Source organism: Chiloscyllium plagiosum, chromosome 33 (genome assembly GCF_004010195.1).
Source record: "Chiloscyllium plagiosum isolate BGI_BamShark_2017 chromosome 33, ASM401019v2, whole genome shotgun sequence".
Classification (NCBI taxonomy): Eukaryota; Metazoa; Chordata; class Chondrichthyes; order Orectolobiformes; family Hemiscylliidae; genus Chiloscyllium; species Chiloscyllium plagiosum.
The window spans coordinates 16,707,865-16,732,012 of record NC_057742.1 but is presented as its reverse complement, the minus strand read 5'-3'; the positions used below and the strand labels follow the sequence as shown (position 1 = coordinate 16,732,012).

Here is a 24,148-nt window from a genome sequence, read left to right as displayed (position 1 = left end):
TCCCCCACACACATTCCTGATTAAGAGCTTATGCCCGAAATGTCGACTCTTCTGCTCCTTGGATGCTGCCTGACCTGCTGTGCTTTTCCAGTGCCACATTTTTCGGCAATTGTCAGGAAAAGCCCATCAGGTTCAATGATGTCCATTAGGGAAGGAGACTGCCATCCTTAACTGGTCTGGCCTACATTTGACACCAGACCCACACCTATGTGGTTGACTCTTGACTGCCCTCTGGGCAATTAGGGAAGGGTAAACATTGCTGGCCTAGCTAATGGCGACCATATTCCTGTGAATGAAGAAAAAAAAAGAACTCGCTTCTCTACCTTTTAGTTCAGATCAAGTGGAGTATTTTCTTCTCAGTTTAATATCCGTAAAGTCACACATTATTCCAAGGGGTAGCATTATACTGTCAGACTGATTCCAACCAGTACCTGATAACTCTATTTCTTCAAAAATAGCTTCTAAATAAGTCTTTATTTTAGTTCCCATTGTTTGTTGTCTTCCAGTATTATCATTGTGATTTAAAAAAAATCCAAGTTGTGCAGATACTTTTTATATGATAAATTGAGATTTGTGTAAATCACAATGATGCAAGTGAACACATGATTGCTGCATGCCCAACTCACTCTGATTTGGAGACGCCGGTGTTAGACTGGAGTATACAATCATCTGATGAAGGAGCAGTGCTCTGAAAGCTAGTGCTTCCAAATAAACCTGTTGGAGTATAACTTGGTGTTGTGTGCTTTCTAACTTTGTACAACTCACTCTGGTAGGCTTATTCTCCCCTGCCCTCCCCCTTCTCAGATTACACCAAGGGAGGGGTCACAACAATCTTCAAGCTTCACATCGGGATTGCAGTTGAAAAAGGTATGGGAAGCACTCACATAAAGGACTTGAAGAGTCTTACGTGGTATTAAGGAGTAAGCAACCTCAGGCACCACTTTATGTGCAGACGCAAACAGCCCAAGATAATCTAGATCAGTATATATTTACATATAGGTGGCAGTACTGGCTTAAAGCACAGGATAAAACATGATGAGAGACATGGTAATGTCACTGAACTAATAATCCATATGTCCAGAGAGTGATGCTGGAAAAGCACAACAAATCAGGCAGCATCCGAGGAGTAGGAGAATTGACATTTCTGGCATAACCCGTTCAATCAGGAATGAGGCATATGAAGGGCTTATGCCAGAAACCTCAATTCTCCTACTTCTCGGATACTGCCTGACCTGCTGTGTTTTTCCAGCACCACAGTCTCGACTCTGATCTCCAGCATCTACAGTTCCTCACTTTCTCCTAATAATCCATATGCCCAGGCTAATGGTTTGAATCCCATCATGGCAGATGATGAGATTTGAAATTCAATTTTTAAAAGCAACTGCTCTAATGATAACCATGAAACCATTCCCAAATGATGTAAAAATCCATTTGGTTCACTACTGTACTTTAGGGAAGGGAACTCCATGATCCTCTGACTCCAGACTACAGTAATATGTTTGACCCTTAACTGCCCTCTGAAATGACCAACCAAGTCACTCAATTCAAGGTAAATTAGTCATAGACACTAAATGCAGTCCTCGCTGTCAACTGTCACATCCCATGAATGAATAAAGACACACCGTAGGTGCAGTCACTCAGTCCAAAATACTTCAGACCATGGTATCCTTGGCTATAGTTACCAAGAAGGTCTGACCTCTCACTTCTCCCCTCCTCTGAGGTGGAGTGACCCTCAGGTGAAACCACAACCAGTCATCTCTCTCCAATGGGAGAGCAGCTATGTGGTCCTCTGGGACTATGGAATCTTTACCTACAATATCAATTTGTAAGCAGCAGTATTGGCTTATAGGACAAGATAAAGCAACTTAGTTGTAAGAATCATTTTAGGGAATTGATAGAAACAATCTAGCAAAAGCTAACTGCTTTGCCAGTGCCTTGAAATTGCTCCTGGCTGATGTTTTTAATTCCTATGGTTGCATAGCCAGAGAGAAAAACTATAAAGAGCCTGTCATACTTGGAAATGAATGCACTGAATCTACATTTAGAGGTATGTGAGATGAGTCAGACCTGTACATGTCATTCGCTAGCTTTAGTATTGTTTTCCTTGTGGGTATAATCTGCCCATACATACACTTCCAGATGAAAAAGGGCCCTTTGGGTGAATGCCCAAGTCTGAGTCACCGCCTGGAAAAGAGAAAAGATGAAAGTGGGCCATAATCACTTCTCTTTTTTTTATTGAGACGTGAAAATAATCTAACTCTCCTGTTGCAAGATGAGCAACAAAATGCTTATGTTTGGCCAGCAGGGATGGTTTGACAGAACTTGCCTACCCCTTTCATGTAGAGAATCCGCAATATCAAAGTATCGCTGAAAATATCCTTTGAAGGGTGCCAGCTTTGAATGTGATCGAGGATGCACAAAGTTTCCTGACTTCAGTTGTGTTCTCAACAGGTTTAAAAGCATTGCTGCATATAATCCATCACCCCTGTATGCACTGCCCTACACTGTCCCATTCACCTATCACCCCTGTACGCACTGCCCTACACTGTCCCATTCCCCCATCACCCCTGTACTCACTACCCTACACTATCCCGTTCACCCATCACCACTGTACTCACTGACCTACACTGTCCCATTGTCCCACTCATTACCCCTGATGTGGGTATTAGCCCTTTTTTTAAGATTGCATTAAAAAGTCTTACATGGAAATGGAGATTTTTATACTGCGAGCGTGTCAATTTCTAGTCCTATCTTAATTATTTTGAATTGAGGCCATGTAATCATGCAGGTCACACCCCATAACCACCATGAGTGCTTCACCCTGCTGCCCCTTCACTACTCATCCCAACCAGTGGCCTTGCATGCAGCATGTCTGTCCATCTTCACAAGCCAGTAGGAAAGCAAAAAATCTCTGTTATCGACTAACATGGTCCTTGACTGCCAATCCAACAACAATATATCCCCATCTCCAATATTTATGTAGGTAACAGAATCATAGATTTTTAAAGAAACAAATAAAGACTGATATGTATATATTGGCGCTTAGGACAAAGCACTTTCATCATTTTTGTAATGTTTGAAACATATATGGTACATCTAGAAGGAGGTCATTCAACCCATCATTCCTATATCTGTTCTTTGAAAGAACTATCCCAAACTGTGTTTTGCCTAGTAACCATGCATTTCCTTTCCTTTCCTTTTCATGCTGTAGTCCAATTTTGTTTTGGAAGTTAATATTAATTCTGCACCACTTCAGACTTCATACTCCAGATATAGCAACTGAAGCAGAATGTGAAAAGCAAACAGTGGAGAAAAAACACATACGCCTTGAATTGTAACAAAAGTAGTCTTCTCCAGGCTTCCTTGTCTGAAAAATAATTGCCATTTCCTGATGTTCCTAGGTCTGTCCTGGAGGGAATGGCAAATCTTTTTTGACTGTGAAGCTATTCACATAAATGAATACTTCTGGTTTTTGAAGGACTAAGGTTTTCAATCCTTTGTTTTGCAGATTTGTTGCACAAAATCCAATGAGATTAGAGCGTTTGGGGATAACGCATGTACTGAACAGTGCAGAAGGCAACTCATTCATGCACGTTAACACCAATGCCGAGTTCTACGCAGGGTCTGGAATCGTCTACCATGGAATTAAGGCCAATGACACAGAAGCATTTAATCTCAGTGCCTACTTTGAAGAAGCTGCAGATTTTATTGATAAATCACTAGCACAAAAGGATGGTAAGCAGAAAGTATACGGCAGAAATGTTAGTTTTGTTTATAGACAGTTATGCAATCTCACCACAACCCTGTTGTGATGATAACTGACTTATTCTGCCAGTCATTGGTTTTAAAAAAGGTTCCACCAGGCCTTACATGAAACCAGCCATTAAGTTGGTACCCACTAAGTTATAGGGTCCTAAAAAAGAAAGAATGAAGTAGGCGGCATGGTGGCTCAGTGGTTAGCACTGCTGCCTCAAAGTGCCAGGGATCTGGGTTCGATTCCAGCCGTGGGCGACTGTTTGTGTGGAGTTTGCATATCCTCCCCATGTCTGGGTTTCCTCTGGGTACTCCGGTTTCCTCCTACAATCCAAAAGATGTGCAGGTCAGGTGAATTGGCCATGCTAAATTGCCCATAGTGTTAGGTCTGTTAGTCAAGGGGAAATATAGGGAAATGGGTCTGGGTGGGTTACTCTTCAGAGGGTCGGTATGGACTTGTTAGGCCGTAGGGCCTGTTTCCACATTGTAGGGACTCTATAAGATAAACCTCTTTTTTGTTATTTAGTAAGAATTAATTCTATTTTGACAGACATAGCACTAGTGAACAGTACTTTTCGTTTTTCAATCTCATAAGAAGAGTAATCTATCTGGACTCGATCATAAATTCTAAGAACAAAGTTCAAATTCTCAAAACTGAACTGTACAAGAGAGCAAAGGGGACTTCTCTTTGCAAAATAATGCCTGAATTAGATTGGCGAACTACAAAGGAATTTAGCACATAAATATCTTGTACTCTGGCATGATTGCATAGTGGTTTGTCCCTACAAAAGGGTATTGTGTGACCTGGTTATGTTAACTTATGCAAAATAGTCAATGGCTATGTACTGCTCTGATAATCCAGAAGCTTGGATGATAACATAAAGAAAATAAATTCAATTTTCATGGTTTCCGTTTGGGAAATTTCAATGATATTTGAACAAATTTGGAAGTTAAAAAGCTGCGATCAGTAAAAGTAATCAAATTATCAAATTATTGTGAAAATTCAGCAGGCTCACTAGTATTTCTTGAGGAAAGGAAGCCTGTTATCCTTTCCTGATGCTGCCTAAATGGGACTCTCGCCCCATTGACTCCTAACTACGATGTGACATGGCTTATCAAACCATTCTTATTAAACAGCTTCAAGACAAGGGCCTACCACCACGTTCGCAAAGTGACTCAAGCTGACCAGTAAATCCTGACCTTGCAAATGGCACCCACTTGTTGAGTTTCTTCAAGTACTCAAAAGCTGAGATTGAAATGGTGCTATGAAAGTAACGGATGGAGAGTTGATCATTCAGCATTTCCCAGCACCCAGCTTTAGCAGTAGCACAAGGTTGGAATTAAAACACATGGTGGACTCCTCAATCAGCAAATATGGTTTGGCATGGGGTACTTGGAAGACCAGGTGAACCAGAATCCATGTTTAACCAGGCAAAAATAAATTAGTCACTGACATTGCATTATCTTTGACTAATGATTATGTAAAATATTCCTTCTAGTTGACAATAGGATTGATATATGCCTAAACCTCTCATTAAAATAAAAACAATTAATTTTGATATGGGTACTCATTGAATATGCTTTTCTAGATTTCATGTAGCCTAGACTGAAATTGAGCCACTGATGTGAATAAATGATGCCAATACACAATTTTTATTTATCTTAAAATTTGATGCACAGATTTGTTTTATACTCAACTAAACAGCAACTAGTCTTGAAGGGAGATTATAAGCATTAATCTTTATGATATTATTGTATATAATTTAGGTGAAGTTTATGTCCTGTTTTAGCTCTCAATCTTTTCCACATTAAGGAGGACAATCAATTCCTCTATGCAGTGTGCTAGGCTCAATTGTCTTCAGCTGCTTCTTCAATGACCTTCCATCCATCATGAGGTCAGATGTTGGGAGGTTCACTGAAAGTTGATAATGTTGAGCACCATTTGCAACACCTCTATCACTGAAGCAGCCCATGTCCATATTCAGCAAGACCTGAACAACATCCAGATATTAGCGAGAAGATTTGTAACTCAGATTAAGGATTTGGATGTAGGTTTGCTCGCTGAGCTGAAAGGTTCATTTCCAGATGTTTCGTTACCTTACTAGGTAACATCTTCAGTGAGCCTCACGCGAAGTAATGCTGAAAATTCCTGCTTTCTATTTATATGTTTGGGTTTCTTTGGGTTGGTGATGTCATTTCCTGTGGTGATGTTATTTCCTGTGGTGAAGTCACTTCCAGTTCCTTTTCTCAGGGGGTGGTAGATGGGGTCCATCTTGATGTGTTTGTTGATAGAGTTCCAGTTGGACTCCAACCGGAAGATGAGGTTTTGTTCCTCCAATTTGCAGTTTCGTTCATTGTGGCAATGGAGGTGGCCAAGGATGGTCATGTCGGAATGGAAGTGGTTGGGACAATTGATATGGGCAGTGACTGGGATGTCCAGTCAGCCCCTGCTGGCCTGGCTGAGATACTCCGTGAACTGTTCCCTAAGTTTACATTCGATCTTCCCATTGTAGAGAAGACCACATCAGGAGCATCTGCTGCAGTAAACTAGATTAGAAGAGAGGTAGGTGAACCTCTGTCTCACCTGGAAAGACTGTTTGAGGCCCTGGATGGAGGCGAAAGGGGGATGGTGTATCAGCAGGTTTTGCACCTTTTCCGGTTGCAGGGGAAGGGAGGTGGTGCGATGGAGGACTGTCTGGATGACAGATGGAAGAAAAGCATGTTGTTCGAAATAGACAGGCACCTGGGATGCTTGGGAGTGGAATGTCTCCTCATCCGAGCAGATGAGGAGGAATCGGGAGAACGGGATGGAGTTCTTGTAGAGTACTGGGTGGGAGGAGGTGTAGTCCAGGTAGTTATGGGAGTCTGTGGGTTTGTAGTAAACGTCCGTCTGGAGACCGTCACCAGAGATTGAAGTGAAGAGGTCAAAAAGGGGAGGGAGGTGTCTGAGATGGACCAAGTTGGGGTGGACGTTGTGGGCAAAGTCGATGAACTGCTCCAGTTCATTCAGGACACTTCGACGATGCAGTCATCGATGTAGCAGCGGAAGAGTTGGGACACAGTGCCGTATAGGTGCTGAAGAGGGACTGTTCGACATAACTGCCAAAAAGGCAAGTGTAGCTAGAGCCCATCCGGATGCCCATGGCCAGCCCCTGGATTTGGAGGAAATGGGAGGAATTGAAAGAAACATTGTTGAGGGTGAGGACCAGTTTGGCGAGGCGGAGGAGGATATTGTGGGAGGGGTACTGGATAGGTCTGTTGGGAAGCGGAGGGGCTGGAGGCCATCCTTGTGGGTGATGCACATCCATAGTGAAGAGAAAGGGCTGGGGAACTGGAAGTTACTGAAGAGATGGAGGGTGTCGTTGGTATCGCAGATGAAGGTGGGGAGTGCCTGAACCAAGGGGGAGAGGATGGTGCTGAGGTACGACGCGATGAGTTCGGTGGGGGAGGAGCATGCTGAGACAATGGGTCGGCCGGGGTAGTTGGGTTTGTGGATCTTGGAGTACAGGTAGAACCGGGCAGTGCTGGGCTGGGGGAACTATTTGTTTGTTGGCAATGGAGGGAGATCAGTGGAGAAAACGAGGGCACGGACAGTGTGAATGATTTCGGTCTGATGGTTCATGGTGGGGTTGTGGGCAAGGGGGAGGTAGGACGTGGTGTTGGAGAGTTGGTACAGGCACTTCCCACCTACATCCGTGACACCAACCACGCCCTCCATATCTTCAGTAACTTCCGTTCCCCGGCCCCCAGCGTTTTATCTTCACTATGGATGTGCAGTCCTTATACGCGTCCATCTCCCACAAGGGTGGCCTCCAGGCCGTTCACTTCTTCATCTCCAACAGACCCATTCAGTCCCCCTCCACCCCCCTTCCACCAATACCCTCCTCCGCCTCGCTGAACTGATCCTCACCCTGAACAACCTTTCCTTCAACTCCTCCCATTTCTTCCAAATCCAGGGAGTGGCCATGGGCACTCAGATAGGTGACAGTCTCCAGATGAACGTACTCCCATAACTACCTGGACTTCACTTCTTACCACCCTGCATCCTGAAAGTGCTCTATCCCATTCTCCCAATTCCTCTGCCTCCACTACATCTGCTACTTCCAAGCATCAGGTGCTACCGATGTGATCTTCTCTACATCGGGGTGACCGAATGTAAACTTAGGGAACGGTTTGCCCAGCTTCTCAGTTTGGCCCACAAGGGCCGACCAGACCTCCCAGTCATCACCCATTTTAAGTTCCCCTTCTCATTCCCTTTCTGACACGACCATCCTTGGCCTCCTCCATTGCCAAAACGAACCAAACTGCAAATTGGAGGAATAACATCTCATCTTCCACCTGGGCAGCCTACAGCCCGGAGGACTCAACACTGAGTTCTCCAATTTCAATAACCTCCCTTCCCATCCCCCAACTCCCTTCCCAGCTCTCCCCATCCCTTCCACTCCTCCCTGTCACCAATCGGATTCATTCCTCCCATTGACCAACCAGGTTGTACCCTCTACCTGTCTTCACCTATGCCCACTTCAGCACCCTGCCCCCACCAACCCCTTTATCTGCAGCTCTCCCTACACCCACACCCAGTCCTGAAGAAGGGTTAGACCCAAGACGTCGACTTCTCCACCTCTTGATGCTGCCTGGCCTGCTGTGTTCTTCTAGCCTCCTGCCTGTCTACTTTGATTTCCAGCTTATGCAGTTTTTTTTTGTCTCTAACCATGTTCTGATAAATGGCAAGCAACATTGTTTGGTACATGTATGGCACAAATGGCCATCTCTAACAAGAAAGAATCTAACCCTTGTTCCATGACATTCAATGATATTTCTGCTGAATCACTCATTATTGACATCCTAGGGGGTTATCATTTTCCAGAAATTGAACTGAAGCAGTCATAGAAAAACTGGCCAAAAGAACAGATAAGAGTTTAGGAATTCTGTGAAAAACAACTCATCTTCTGTCTCCCTGTTGCCTTTCCATCATATGCAAGGCAAGAGTGTGCTGGAATACTCATTACTTGCCTGAATGGATGCATCTCCAACAACATTCAATGAGTTTAACCTAATCCAGGACAAAGTATTTCTCTTATTGGAATTCCAGTTACCAGGTCCAGCATTCATTTCCTTCATTACTGACACGTAGTGACAGAAGTATGTAACATATACAACATCTACGTCAGAGCAAATCACCAAGCGTGATTTGATAGCACCTTCCAAAGACACAATCTCCATCACCTGAAAGGACAAAGGCAGCTAGTGCATAGAATATCACCACATGCAAGTTCCTTTCCAAGCCACACACCATACTGACTCAAAACTATTATTCTTCATTCCCTGTTGCTGGGTCAAATTCCTATAACTCCCTAACCATACTGTAACAGCATTGCAGATGTTCAAGAAGGCAGTTCACCATCACCTTCCCCAGAGCAATTATGGGTGGGCAGTCTTGTCCCCAGTGTTGAGAGGTGGTCAGGCAGCATGCAAGAAGCAGGAGAATCAACATTTCGGGCATAAGCCCTTCATCAGGAATGAGGCTTGTGGGCCGGGGGAGCTGAGAGATAAATGGGAGGGGGGTGAGGCTGGGGGAAAGGTAGCTGGGAAAGTGATAGATGGACGAAGGTGGGGTGAAGGTGATAGGTCGGAGAGGAGGGTGGAGTGGATAGGTAGGAAGGAAGATGGACAGGTCAAGAGGGTGGTGCTGAGTTGGCGGGTTGGATCTGGGATAAAATGGGGGGAGGGGAACTGAGGAAACTGGTGAAATCCACCTTAATCCCACGGTGGAAGATGAGACGTTCTTCCTCCAGGTGGTGGGTGGTAAGGGTTTGGTGATGGAGCAGGCCCAGGACCTGCGTGTCCTTTGGGGGAGTGGGAGGGGGAGTTAGTGTTCTGCCAAGAGGTGGTGGGGTTGGTTGGTGCGTGTGTGTACCAGCAATGTTCTCTGAAGGGTTTGGCTCATCCTACATTAACACAGCAAGAAAAAGGATCAAAATAATTTAGTTTCTATCTTGCAAAAAAGCTCAACTTTCTCCCACACACAGAATCTATTTGTATTTGGCATAGGGTAGCAAAATTATGAGGTAGTTGCTACAACCACAAAGGAAGGTTGAATCAGCTCCCATTTCCAACCTCTTTGCTTGGCTGCATCAAAAATGTAATGTAGCACTTATGTAGTTAATCTGTTTGCCACAAACAATAAGAAGCAAAATACAAGGTTTTCTTGAGTGAAAATCTGACGAATTTAATTATCGAAGCAAATTGCTGCAGATGCTTGAATCTCTACTGAAAACAACAAATGCTGGAAGTCACAGCTGGTCGGACAGCAGCCGAGGAGAGAAGGCAAGCTAAAGTTTCAAGCCTTCAGCTCTGATTAAGAGTCATCTGGGCTCCAAACATTAGTTTCCTTTCCATGGATGCTGTTTGACCTGCTGTGATCTCTGGCATTTGTGGCTTTCAATTTATTTATAGACTGATGCCAAGAAAAAAAATCAAAGATGTGATAGCAAACTCTCTTACACACAAACAAAATTTGCAAAGTTAAAATGGGAATAGTGTCCAGTGCAAGAATGAAGAGAAATTAATATTCTGTTTTCGGTCCTTGGGGTATATTTGAGGACTTGAAGACTTGACAATCTGGTTGGATAGGGACATCCTAAATTGAGGACAACCATGAATATTGCCAATATCTTAGAGTTCTCAGTGTTTGGATATTTCTCCAATTCACTTTGTCATTAGGATTTGTCCTTCCTCTAGTTCCAAATTCAAATCCATCTCCTTGGCTCTGCCATGCTTGAAATATGCTTCATTTGTGTATTCTAGTTTCAGGGTTCATTATCTCTAAGTTGGCTGATTGGAGGTCATTTCTTTCTATTTCCAATATGTGGGCTTCTCATAATGTTGAAAAATCGAAGAGGGGATTCAAGTTAATTCACACTTGACTGGTTTCAGTTGCTTTGATAAGAATTTTGATTTCAGGTTTGACTGGTTGTTGTTTATTAATGGTTCCATGAAACTTGGCTCAATCTGTGGTCAGATGTTTACTGTGGTTATGTTTAAGTGTTTTTTTTCCCCTTTTGAGACTATTTCAGAACACAAACGTCCTAGGAATAAAATTCAGATGATAGAATTTGAAAATCAATTGTCTATATTTTATTACTATTGTAACATATTAAATAAAACAATTGCTAAGTTGGTATAGTGGTGCTAAAATGAAAATATTTTGTGCAATAAAGTGGCAGCACATTGATGTGTCTGCAGAGTTCCACTCGCAAATTAATGTGAGGTACATAGTGCACAGTAGAAATAATTGGATAATTTGAAAGGAGATCATAAATTGTAGGTCACCAGCAATTTATATTAAATACTAAATTATTAGAAAATAATGGAGATTGATGTTAGCTGCTTAATTTTGGACCAAAACCTTGTGATGACCCACACATTCTGATGTGGCATTAGTTAAGCATTTCCTGTAGATAAAAATCGGAGCTCGATGAGTTCTGAAAAGTTGATTGTGTAACATGAGAAGCCAACCTCCTTCATCTTTGTCAGTGCTGAATTTACTTGTTCTCAAGGGCATTTGACATTATTCATCACTTATGTACAAATAATAATTGGGAAAGATACAGATCGACAATAATTCAGAAACCAGAGAAGGTGAATCATTACGATGCAATTGAGAAGTTTTGCCGACCTATTAACCAAGAATGCAGCAACGTAGTCTCAAGATTCTGCGATGCGCTTATTAGTGGAAATAAAATGCTCTCACTGTCCCACTGCCTTATTGATATGTTTCGGAATAGTGACCTTTAAACTTTACAGCCAGACAATATTTTCATTAATGGCATAAAGACATCCTCAAGCCAATTCTGAGAAGGCCAGTTTGTAAACACCCAATATGTTTACCAATATAGGTTCAATTTTCTAGGCCAGAAATTGCTGGGGAAAGCCAGCAGGTCTGGCAGTAGCTGTGGAGAGAAAGCAGAGTTAAGTTCTGAATTCAGAAACTTTGCTTTCTCATCATAGATGATGACAGAGCTGCTGAGTTTCTCCAGCAATTTCTGTTTTTGTTTCAGAATTTCAGCTTCCGCAGTTCTTTGTTTTATATTCATTTTCCAAGACCCTTTCCCAATCCTCTGCATCAGAGCTGGAGCTGTGAATTTGGAAGTAGAGTAGAGAACACCTCTGGGACACCTGCACCAACCAACCCAACCGCCCCGTGGCTGAACACTTTAACTCCCCCTCCCACTCCACCAAGGACATGCAGGTCCTTGGCCTCCTCCATCGCCAGACCATGGCAACACGACTCATCTTCCGCCCATGAACCCTCCAACCACAGGGAATGAATGCAGATTTCTCCAGCTTCCCCATTTCTCCTCCCCCCACCTTTTCTCAGTCCCAACCCTCAGATGTTGATTCTCCTTCTCCTTTGATGCTGCCTGACCTGCTGTGCTTTTCCAGCAACACATTTTTAAGCTCTAGAAAATCGACTAGTAGAGTATGTATGTTGCACTTAGAATTGAATGGATTACAATGTGCACAGTTCAGTTTTCCATTTTACCTTCTGCTGCAGCTCTGGTTTGTTAACTTACAGCTTCTCATTCATTACTAAATGTCCAGTTCACTCCACAAAACGACAGAATAGGCATTTGTATTAGACATTCAATATTTTATATCTATTAGTGCTGTCTTGTATATTGTACAAGTATGTCTATATGCTTCCAAATAAGATCAACAAACTAATGCACCAAAAATATTCTTCAGAACATCCTAGTTGTTAATGATTAGATAGTCATTGTGAATCAGTTTGGATGTTTGTGCTCTTGGTTGTAATAGACCCGTGTCAATGTTGAACAATGAATTTTAAAAATTAATGTGTCTCCAATGACTAGATTAATGACAATGGTCTTAATTGGATGTAATAGGTCTGAAAAGTAATTTATGTTCATGGATTATATGTCAAGTTATCAATGTTAAATCTTTAAAATGGTTTTGGAGCAGAAAGTAGACTGAGATTACTGTGTTTGCTGGATCGTAAGATGTTTATATGTGCATTTTATGGTCTGACATTTGCATGCAAATTTCTCCTCAAGAGTACCTTTAAAATCCTGCTGCATCTTATGGCCTGGTGTACTTTGTGGTCAGACAAAAGTATTTTCCCTATTTTCTTCATCTACTTGCTGCAGTTCCAGTAAAAGTTAGACAAAAATAAATCCAGGGACTCCCACTCCTGTCTAATACTCCCACCTCCTGACGTATGCCAATAGGCAAAAATGCTAAGAGTGGGACTGTGTTGAAGCCAACATAGAACTGTCAATCCATGAAAAACTTCAGAATCTAATGAATATGTGACCCAAACCACACAAACCTGTCTGAATGTCTGTGAATGCATCAGTGATTTAAGGTACAACCTCTAGACTCTCTTCATATCTACCACAAAGTCCTGGTGAGTGATACAATGGTACAGCATGCAGGATTTGACCTCCCTCAAACAGGCCTTTCCTCTAACAGGGTTGTTATCTCCCTTGCAACATTATAACACCTCCTTCACAAATGGAATTTCAAGGACAATCTAGTTTGCATCTTTGGCCGCTCAGATCACACTGTTCAATACATAGTGAATGAATGTGGCCTTCATAAATTTCCATATGATTCACAGAAATCCGCCTAACAATACACAATGCAGTGGCTTGGTTTCCAATGTGGACCTCGACTTGTGCATGAAAACCTGAAGCTTTCCAAAAAGTAGAAGAGCACAGGACCAGAAAGTTGTAGACAAAAAGCCAGCCTTTCTTTATGGAGATCTATCACAAGCAGGAATCCAACACAAAAAAAACCCTCTATTTGGAAAGCTTAGGTCAAAATGCAAGCTTGGGTTATTTCCAACTCACCTGAGAGGAAATTGGGATCCAAATCAAGTTCTTCTTAATTTATTGATCGTTTTAGTTGATAATCACGAGATTTGTGTTAGGGTTAGTAAATTTCTGTCGTGTGAGCAAACATTGGCTACAGACAAAACAAAGGAAAGCCAAAATAGTTATTTCCAAGCCATTTGTGAAGTGCATTTTCATAGTGAGCAAATTTATTGACATTATCTCTCAGACTTCTTTCTTGGTCCCATGATATTGTTCTAGTAATCCTCTGACTTCTATATGCCTGTCTAATAATATTCCATTTTGGCCTTAAAATTGTGAAAGGCTGTTTGCTGAGATAATCAAGCTTTGTTTGCTTCCAAATGAATGATATTTTTGGGCCATAAATAACAGGTATGGCCTTCATAGGTTTTGATAATGGAGAAAATAATGTTCCATGTTGCTGACAGGTTTATATATAAATATAAACAATGCCATGTGTAACCAGTTTTGATAGCCATTAAAGGATAATAGTTTTGAGTTTCTGTCAAAACATTACCCTGCTGAGAGTCTTGAACTATCTTCTGTGAACTTGTACAAAGAACCTGCTTATTTTATTAAATTCCTTCCTGTTCCTTCGAAGAGGTTTGGTTCAGTGAAGATTATTGTACCAGCTGCATCCTTTAGCTGCACTTCAGAGTGCAGCTTTTTGACTCACAGTTCAGTAACGTGTCCAATGGAGCAAGATCCTGTGTTAATAAGCATTATTGTTCTCCCGAATGAAATATCCAAATAATTCAAGTTATCTCCAAGCCCACCAGAAAATTCCTGACACTTCTGTCAGAAATCCAAGTGTCTGTGTGTGCCTTATTGTATTGTTTTGTAAAAACATGGCCCATTTCCAACTCCATAACATGGCCCAACTCCACACCACCTCAGCTCAGCCACTGCTGAAGCCCTCATCATTGTCTACACTACTTTTAGACTTAATAATTCTAATATATTCCAAGCCTGACTCCCACATGTAATCCTCCAAAAGCCTGAGATTACCCCAAAAATACTGTCCATGTCATTACTTAGATCAAATCTTGTTCACCTAGCACTCTGATGGTTGCTGACGTCCACTGGGGTACAGTCAAGTGATACCTCTTTTAAAATTCTCATCTTTGTTTTCATCTCCTTTATGGTCTCATCCCTGTTCTTTCTGTATAATCACCTCCAGCCTCACAGCCTCCCCATGACACCCTTTTATCCAATTCTGCTCTCTTGAGCAGTCCTGATTGTAATCAATTTGCTGTTCATGACTGAGCCTTTAAGCTGCCCAGGCCCTAAGCTGAATAATTCTCTCCCTTAACTTCTCTGTCTCTCTGCTTATCTTTCTTGATTCAAGACGGGGGGCGGCATGGTGGCTCAGTGGTTAGCATTGCTGCCTTGCAGCACCAGGGACCCGGGTTCGATTCCTACCTCAGGTGACTGTCTGTGTGGAGTTTGCACATTCTCCCCATGTCTGTGTGGGTTTCCTTCAGGTACTCTGGTTTCCTCCCACAATCCAAAGCTGTGCTAGTCAGGTGAATTGGCCATGCTAAATTGCCCATAGTGTTAGGTGCATTAGTCAAGGGTAAATATAGGGTAGAGGAATGGGTTTGAGTTGGTTACTATTCAGAGTTCAAGATTTTGGCTATCTCTCCTCATGTCAACTTCTGTGCTTGACTAACAATTCTGCTTCTGCTTTCTCATGCTCCTGTGAAGATACTTGGGGATTTCACTATGCTAAAGGTGCTATAAACATATAAGTTATTGTTAGATGTACAAACTTTTAATCTAACATGAGATGTTATTACACCTCTGGAGCAGGTGAGACTTATACCTGGGCCTCCTGTCTCAGAGATAGGGACACTGCCACTGCACCACAGAGCCAGGTTGATCACAAAAAAATTTAAACTAACACAAATAACAATGAAATAATCCACAAGAACTGAATTTGTTTTATGCCGATAATAACGCAGGAAATTTAAAACATTGGAAAAGCTGTTTAGGCATTCTACTGTGCAATTTACATGGCTGTCCAGGAGATTAATTGAGGCAGCAAGTGGTTTATGTTATTTCATGTGTAGGGCATTTGAGGCTAATTTTATGTTGCTGTGTTTCTCCAGGACGAGTTCTTGTGCATTGCCGGGAAGGATATAGCCGATCACCTACTCTCGTTATCGCTTACCTCATGCTCCGACACAAGATGGATGTGAAGACAGCCCTTTTAACCGTGCGCCAGAAAAGAGAGATTGGGCCGAATGATGGATTTCTGCGACAACTCTGTCAATTAAATGAGAAACTGGTTAAGGAGGGTAAAATTAAACCTTAAAGAACCACTTTGGAAGTAGCCAGCACCTGGTTTGAATTTACAGATACCTGAGGTTTTATTGTACCAAATGTTATGTGTTGATTTTAGGGCGAGGACAAAGTTCCAATATTTCAATTCTTTCTTCTGGGGGATTGGCTTTCTTTAAATGAATTTTTTCGTGTGTGTGTATGTGTATAAAGCCATGGTTTCAGCAGCTCAAAGTTTGTTTTTAAAACTAATCTCATTATTACCAATTTCATTATGCATCCATCAGCTTTGAAAGATTCATTGTGCGGTGGAATGTAACTATTCTGGATAGTGACCTATGCTGTGGTACTGCCCCTATGTCTGAACCTGGAGGCCTGGGTTCAAGTCCCACCTACCTCAGAGGTATGTAATATCGTCTCTGAATTGGTTGATTTGGAAGGATATTCTTAGGCCCTCTTGTGGCACAGTGTTAGTGTCCCTTCCCGGGGACCGGGAGGCACAGATTCAAGTCCCAGCTGCTCCAGAGGTGAGTACTGACATTTCTGAACAGGTTGATGAGAAAAACAGGATAAGTAAAAACTAAAAATGAGAAGGTATCAATCCAAGTAAAAAAGCAGACCAGTAGAAATAATGCATGGAAGTGTCAGAGTGCTCAGTGTCTGCACTTACCTCCACTGATGGTAATGGCTGTGGGTACTAACTGAATGCAGTTAACCTGCACATTAAGTCTGGAGCATGAGCTACTTGGTGCTCTTGTTGTGAACCCATTTTGGAAAAAAATATCAACACCTTACACTGAGTTGCTATCAGATTAGTAGGCTTCTTTGCCTGATTCAAAGCTGGACTTATCTTCAAGTTTGAATGGATGAAAATCAGACCCATAATTTCTTTCTGTAACAGGCAGCCGATAGCTGGTTGTGATTGCCTGTGAGCTCCTCTAAGGAAATAAAGACAGCGCATGATCAACATTTTTCCCAAATGTGTCAGATGTTTTCTCACAACTTGTGTGAATCCTAAAATGTACGTTATTAGTTATCCTACAACAAGGAAAAATTCTTCCTTGCAATCCTGAAGGCGCACACTGATTATTCAAACAATGTCTTCTTTTGGACTTTAGAACTTGGTGATGGGTTTGAATTCCTTTGGCAGAAAGTGATTGGCCGCCATAATGTTGTGTGACCTTGTTAACCTTGTTATGACTCAACTGTTGTGACACTTCCCTCTTGTGCTCAGTTTGCTTTGCAGCCCCCACTTTGACAGTTTGTCAAAAGTCTTAAGTCGGCAAATCTACTGGTGAGAGTCTGACCCCTTTTTAATTATAGCAAAGCACATGACTTTAAAAGAACAGGGCTCAGTTTGCATCTTTGTCAGCTTTAGAAAGCTTTGTTTTAGGTCGAGGGAATGGGGGAGGTAGGGGAAGGAGAAAAGTGGATTAAAGAGTTCCCTGAAGAAACTTGAAAAATAGCTTTGGTCCTTGCCGGATTTAACTAACTTTGAGTTTGCAAGATGTTGTAATTGTTCTTATTTCTGGAAAGTGTGTGTCATTAGCAGTAGCAGTAAGACATTTATCAAATTGGCAATTGTTCAAATATTTTATTGTGTTTTTAGCTACCAGTGGACGAAACAGAAATTATCTTTAAGGTGATAACCTAAAGGTGCAATGGACGTTTCTTTGTCCAAATCTAATGCCGAAATGTTTAGTGATTTTTGATCACTAGTTATGTCAAGTCAAGAGCTTTCCTTTTTTGTTTACATGTTAAAGTTTGACTGACGATTGAACTATGACACACTGAATCTCAAGTAACAAGAAGGATTCCGTATCTAGAACAATTTAACTTTTCTGCTATTAGCTGGAAGCCATCCTTGGTGCTCAGAGGCTGGGTACAGGATTAATGAACAAGTTTCTCCGTTACCAGTTGCTGTCTTGTGGCTCATGTTGGAAAGGTGTCCAAGTTTCTGTGAGTACAGAATCAAATTCTGTTATGCTACAATCTTTGGCCAATTAAGCTGCTTTTTCTCACCACCCAAATGCTCACACTTGAAGAATAATTACTTAAACAGTGCACCAGAATCCATGGGATAGTATCCCAGAGTAGCTACCTTTAAGAAGGAAGGGGAGAATATTTTGGATGGGGAGAGGGGCAGATGAAGTTGAGTCATTTTATTCTACCTCTGGTTTTGATCTATGTGGCTTTCAGGCTACAATTGAAATACATCATACTTACTTAACTGGCTCTTTTAACACTTCGTTATAGGTGGAAACCAATACTTAGACTTGTAGCTATGAAAAGCAAAGTATAGTGAAAACATGACTAACATTGGTTGGGCTTCTGTTTGTGACTGATAGCATATGTCCCTTGTAGCCATCAGTCAGCAAAGTAAGATGAATGCTGTTCCATTTCTAAGTAGAGGATAAACTGACTTTACACATGCAGGAACTGCAAAACTGTAGATTTACAGTTGAAGTTAATCATATGTGATGAATTGATAATTTTATATTTGGTTCATGAAAGGTTTGAAAAGATATAATGGGCATAATGTGGGCATGTAAAGTGTGTATAATTTGGAAAGTAGACTTACAGTAATAGACAGTAAATACCTTAAACAACAAAGTGTATCTAGTGTATATGAGCTCCAAATGCTTTTTGTTAATGTAAATATTTATCTTACAATGTAATCTTTGTTCTCCACCATAGTGATAGGAAAATCCTTGCCCTTTCTAGGTGAATGAAAGAGGAAGTTGAGAATCTTTTCAGGTCCCTCAAACTCCCTGCTTCCATAAATGGTACAACAATATCGAGCACCTAAAAGCAAATACAATTTTAAAATCTGAAAGGAGAAATTATATTTCATTGAAAAGGTAGAAGAGAATTAAACAATGAGAATGTTAACCAGCAGTTTAGTCGGATGATGTCTTGCCATGAAAACTGACAGCGCGTGGATAATGAAGTTTTCACTGAACCCAGTTTCATATTCTAGGAGTTGTGCTGGGGGCAGGAGGTTGAAATTCGTCTGTGTTAGCCATGCAAAATGAGCTCATAGTGAATTGGCAGCAGAATTTTCAGTGTGACACTTTGTCTTTTCTGTTGACTTGGAAAACATTGCCAAGATTTTGAATTACAAACTAAGTAACAGTGAGACTGGAAAACAAGTCTCTCAAGAGAATTTTGAAATCTTGTTTTCAAAAATTAGGGCGAGCGGTGAAAAATCAGCTGCCTAGTCATTGTTCGTCTAGTTTCTGTTGACAGGATAATCAGACTCATTGGGTGTCTTTTTTTAAATATTTGGGTTTAAAGGATTATTTTGTTTTTCAGCTGTTATTTTTGCAGTAAGATATGAGATGTGTGCATTTTGTTTCAGAAGAGAATGTATTTAAATTTGGATTTTCATTTTATTGATAGAAATATGATATATATTTATCTGTATATTTTCAATATTGCTGTGATTTTGCCTTTTTTTTGAGAAGTGGGATAAAATACACTTAGAGCAGTGTTCAGGTGATTGCATTACCCGGACTGAGCTACCAAATTCTAGTGCTCCCTGTCACTCTAAACAACTGGCCCAAGGCAATTTATTGAATACTGAAGCTTTTTAATGTGATTCCAATCTTCAAATATAGTGACCACTGATTTAGAAATTAATTAGGAAACTCTGAGAGACGGTGTTTGGAATAACCACACTGTTACAATTGGGAGAATCACAAGCTGGGATCAGCAGGTTACCCAAGTAGTTTCAAGAAGAGCATAGTTTTTTGTGGATTCTTTTTAACCAACTTTTTCAAACACGTTATGTATGACGCAACTATGGAGCAGCTAGGACTTCAACCCAATGCACTGTAAGGCCTCCTAATTTGTTTAATCATTTGTGCCTTGATTGGCCAGGAGAAGCTAAAGGTCCTCTAGGCTTTTCTCTTTTGTTTCTCTCCTCTTCCTATTTGTAGTTACTTTAATTAAGCTGTTTGGACATGTTTCTGACACATCTCTGAGGAAAGTGGAACCTGAACATGGATCTTAGGGACACTACCACTGCATCACAAGACCCTTTATGTTGCCTTGTCATTCTTGTCTTGTTATTGTTTGCTGCAACTTATACTTTCCTTGGTTTCAGGAAACGATATATAAATTGCCACAAAGAGTTTTGTTGTTTTACCCTTGTTCTGATTTAGGTCGTTAAGGTCTAATGTAACTGACATTTCTAGCTTGTAATTCAATATAGTGTACTGTAGTATAAGGGATGTATTTCACCAGCATTATGATCGTACGCCAATGGGAGTTCAGTGCTGGATCGGTATAAAATTTAATTAATATAATTGATAAGTTATAAAATGGGCTTGCCAAATACAAGAGAAAGAAATGTTTTAGTGGTCGTCTATAGATAGCGCTTCTGTGTACTCTGAAGGAATTTAAAATTTAGACTAACTGATTTTATTTCAAGCCTATGTAAATATGCATAAACATTTTCTATTATAACCCTCTGCACTTAAATCAATTGCATATTTAAAATGTTCCTTATTTTACAAGTTAACACAGGCTGTACAGAGATGCTTTCTGTTATAGAAATGCAGGTGTTGAACTCAGGAAAATTTTCCTATCTTTAGCTTTATGCATTGTCATCTCAAACATATTATTCTCACTATTGTGAAGTAGACATTAGAGCCTGTGCCTCAATTGCATACTAAATCAATCACGTCACCATTTAAGGGAGCTGCTGTGTGCAAGTTAGCTGCCACTGTCTTATATAAGATGGTGATTACACTACAAAGGTAATTTCTTTGTCTGTCAAGCACTTTGGGAGGTTTGGTGGTTATGAAGGGCACTATGTAAATGTAAGTCTTCCCTTTTTCTAAACGGCCAGATTGTCTATGCCAATTTTTCAAAAGTTCACTCAGCTGCTGTGACAGTAGCATTTAAAACTAAGCATCAAGTGGTACGAGGTTAGGCTTCACAATCTAGACCATTTCATTGGTACTGCTTAATTATTTGAGGAATATCAAACTATTTGTACTTAAATTTGACTAGATATGACCAGAGTCTTGAATTAATAATTGCATACATGTGTGTTCAGATGATGAACAGTAAGGGGAGTCTGTGACTGGCAGAAGTGCACACTTTGAGGTTTTGGATACAATTGTTGAATTTAAAGATTGTCTAGTCATTTTAAATATATGCTAAGCTTGGATTGTACTTATAGATTTGTTGGCTTCTTCTTTTACATGCATACCCAGTTCATATAGTATGGTATGATAAATAATGACTGTAAATGATATTAAAACAATAGTTCTTTTCTTGATTGGTATCTGCAGCGCCATTCAGTGATTGAGCTATTAAGACCAAGGGGGTGCCAGGTTCTTTGCTGAGTAAATGTTTCCCAGCAAAAGTGACAGTGAGCTTCTGCAGATGACCTCAGTAGCCCTGGTCAGGGAGGGGCCAATAAAATCAGCTGAGGTTTCTCCTCATGATCTCCATCAAGTGATAGTTACATAAAAGCACATATGTGACCACCGTGAAGATACATTGGCTTGATTGTAGTGACCAACACTTGGCCGTTAAAGATAACAGTATCTATTCATAAACCTAGGTAACTTTTGCAGTAACTTAGGATGAGTCAGCATTTCAAATAAATGAGAACAAATGCTGAACTGAACAGTGTCCCCTCTGTCAGAAACTTGTTGGTTTTAGCTGTTGCAATGCAAAAAGAGTGTTGAGTATTAAACCAGTTCATTCTTAACTTAGCATTACCTAACTTAATCAAATAATGCACACCAACATTGTGTTTGATTGACTTGCCCTCATAACCTCACAGCAATCTTTAACATGCCCTACACTAGTAAATTTGTGCTTTGTGTGCAAACAACTCTTAATGTATGATTTAGGAAGTGTGAGGACAGCAGTAACATTAAACAACACAAAAGTGAAGGAGAATCAATGAATAGGGTGCCTAGGAATACTGTAGGATCTAGGTATAACAAAGAACTCAATTGGAAAAATGTGTCAGCTGTTGACTTTAATGATTTCTTCAAAATCACAGTGGGGAAATAAAGTACCAAATTTATTAATCAAACAATGAAATGTATTGATGTAGTTCTTGATTGTCACAGTCCTTTAACATGGCACACAAATAGTCCAGAAATATAATTATATATAATGTATTCGAATATGTATATGAACATGTTTTACATTTTAGTTACATTGAAAAATGTTTGTTGACTTTTAATGAACAGAGAGGAACAATTTGTCTTCCCTTTTGATGTTTGCTAATTCTGTAACTGTAAACTGACAAATATACTGAAGCTATATTCCTTCACCTGACTAAGAGTAAAAAGTTTTTATTTGTTCTGAATGAATGGGACAAAACAAAACCACTCAGTCCATAAAGCTGTAAGTGCAAATGGTGATCACAAGATAATTGGACATTTCAGATGGACGTGGATGAAAAACTGACTGGAACATGTTTTTCTATGTATAATTTCAGTTACATCACACTGCAAATTTTTGCTATATATTCTGTGTTACGATCGAGCCCTCCACAATCACCTGATGAAGGAGCGTCGCTCCGAAAGCTAGTGTGCTTCCAATTAAACCTGTTGGACTATAACCTGGTGTTGTGTGATTTTTAACTTTGTACACCCCAGTCCAACACCGGCCTCTCCGAATCATGTTTTTCTATAGTTGTGACATATTCACCATTTATAGATGGCTTCTGAATCTTAAAATCCCAGCCACAGTCTAGTTCAGCAAAGTAAGTGAGCAACCAATACAGATCCCTGAAGTAAAAGATAATTGGTTGTAAGTACAATTTATGTTGAAACACATATTAAAACTATCGATGCAGATTTAAACTTTCTAATGAATATTACAGGTATGACTCAAGAATGCGAACTGGAGGCATTAATGCACTTGCTCGCTCACTCCTGATGATTGTTGAAACACAACCAATGAAGTAAGAATGAAGCAGACCATTCAGAATTGTGTTAATATTTGTCAGTTTACAATTGAAGCCATAGTTTCTTTCTATATGCTGCGTAAATTGCTGATGGCCTTGAAAATATTAACTGTGTGCACTTTGTAACAAAAATGACATGCTTCCAATATTCCTTAATTGAGAGCACATCTCAGAGCCTTTTACTGGTAAAAAGAAATTCCGCCATTGATTGAAATCACTAATTGGAAGCTGAAAGGGATGGTCTAATTATAGTCAGATTCTGTCTTCCTGTGGTGAAAAAGTTTTTAAAAATTGTAAAGAGCCTTCAAGGCAAGTTATTAATGTCATTTTAGCTTCATCAGTAAGTAGAGGTTGTTCCTACTTTGACAATCAAGGACAATGATTCTGTGTGTTATACATAACCAGGGGAAAAGCAATTGAGTATATTCTTAGACTAATGGCCATTGCCTTAACCTTTTAAATTTGCCTGCACTTTTCCCTTTTCCTCATAATATAGGAAACTCATATGCCACACCTGAGTAAGGGAAGGATGACATTCACCAATAGATGAATGTGTTGTGCACATTGTTTGCGTTAAATTCAGACAAGAATAGTTTGCTCAATACCATTTAGTAATCCTGTAGTGTTGTTTGACAATGCCTAATTTGGGGAGAGAAATATTAACTGTGGCATTCCCCTTTTATCCCTTTTTTAAATTTTCTGTTTTACTTTTGATCAAAAGTTGTAGATGTTATTATCGCTCCATTTGATTTGATTCAGGTCGGTTTCCTGTTTAAAGCAGTATTTGGCTTACAAAATAATTCAATTTTTTTAAAAACAACAGATGTTAAAATAAATGTATGGAAACAGAATGCAAAAATATAACAATGCTGAGTTGTCCCAACATTCAGCAAGATCATGATTGATCTAATCTTGGCCTCAACTCTCTTCTCTGCCTGTTCCCCGTAACTCTGCTATTGTTCAAGAATATGTCTGAATCAGCCTTGAATGTATCCAATGGTTGAACATCCAAAGCATTCCAAATATTCTCTCAAAGTTATGGGATATTTCACTGGTAGCCCCATACCTGGCGATTAATGGGATTATTTCATAGACAAGTAATAAAAATGAAAGATGACAAGTGAAATAATCAGTTCTTGCTTAATAAAATTCTGCTACAGAGCAATTGCTGATGACAATGGTTGACTTACAAGACAGAATACTTTCCATGTAAAATTGACATCTTGAGAAGGTGAATACTAATGTGAATGTTACATCAGATTTTATGTTTGACAGCTCAACCTGATAAATT

At 40.3% G+C, this 24,148-nt stretch overlaps 1 protein-coding gene across 4 annotated transcripts in view; it reads left to right on the top strand.

Annotated features, from left to right (window-relative positions):
- The window catches only part of dusp3a (dual specificity phosphatase 3a), a 36,508-nt gene extending 14,285 nt beyond the window's left edge, over positions 1–22,223 (top strand). For all 4 annotated transcript variants that reach the window (XM_043675040.1, XM_043675041.1, XM_043675042.1 and 1 more), the window contains exons 3-4: positions 3,509–3,735; positions 15,743–22,223. In XM_043675040.1, coding sequence (XP_043530975.1) covers positions 3,509–3,735; positions 15,743–15,948 — 433 coding nt within the window. In that variant the 3' untranslated portion in view covers positions 15,949–22,223. The remainder of the gene's footprint in view (positions 1–3,508; positions 3,736–15,742) is intronic.
- The last annotated feature ends 1,925 nt before the right edge of the window (positions 22,224–24,148 follow it).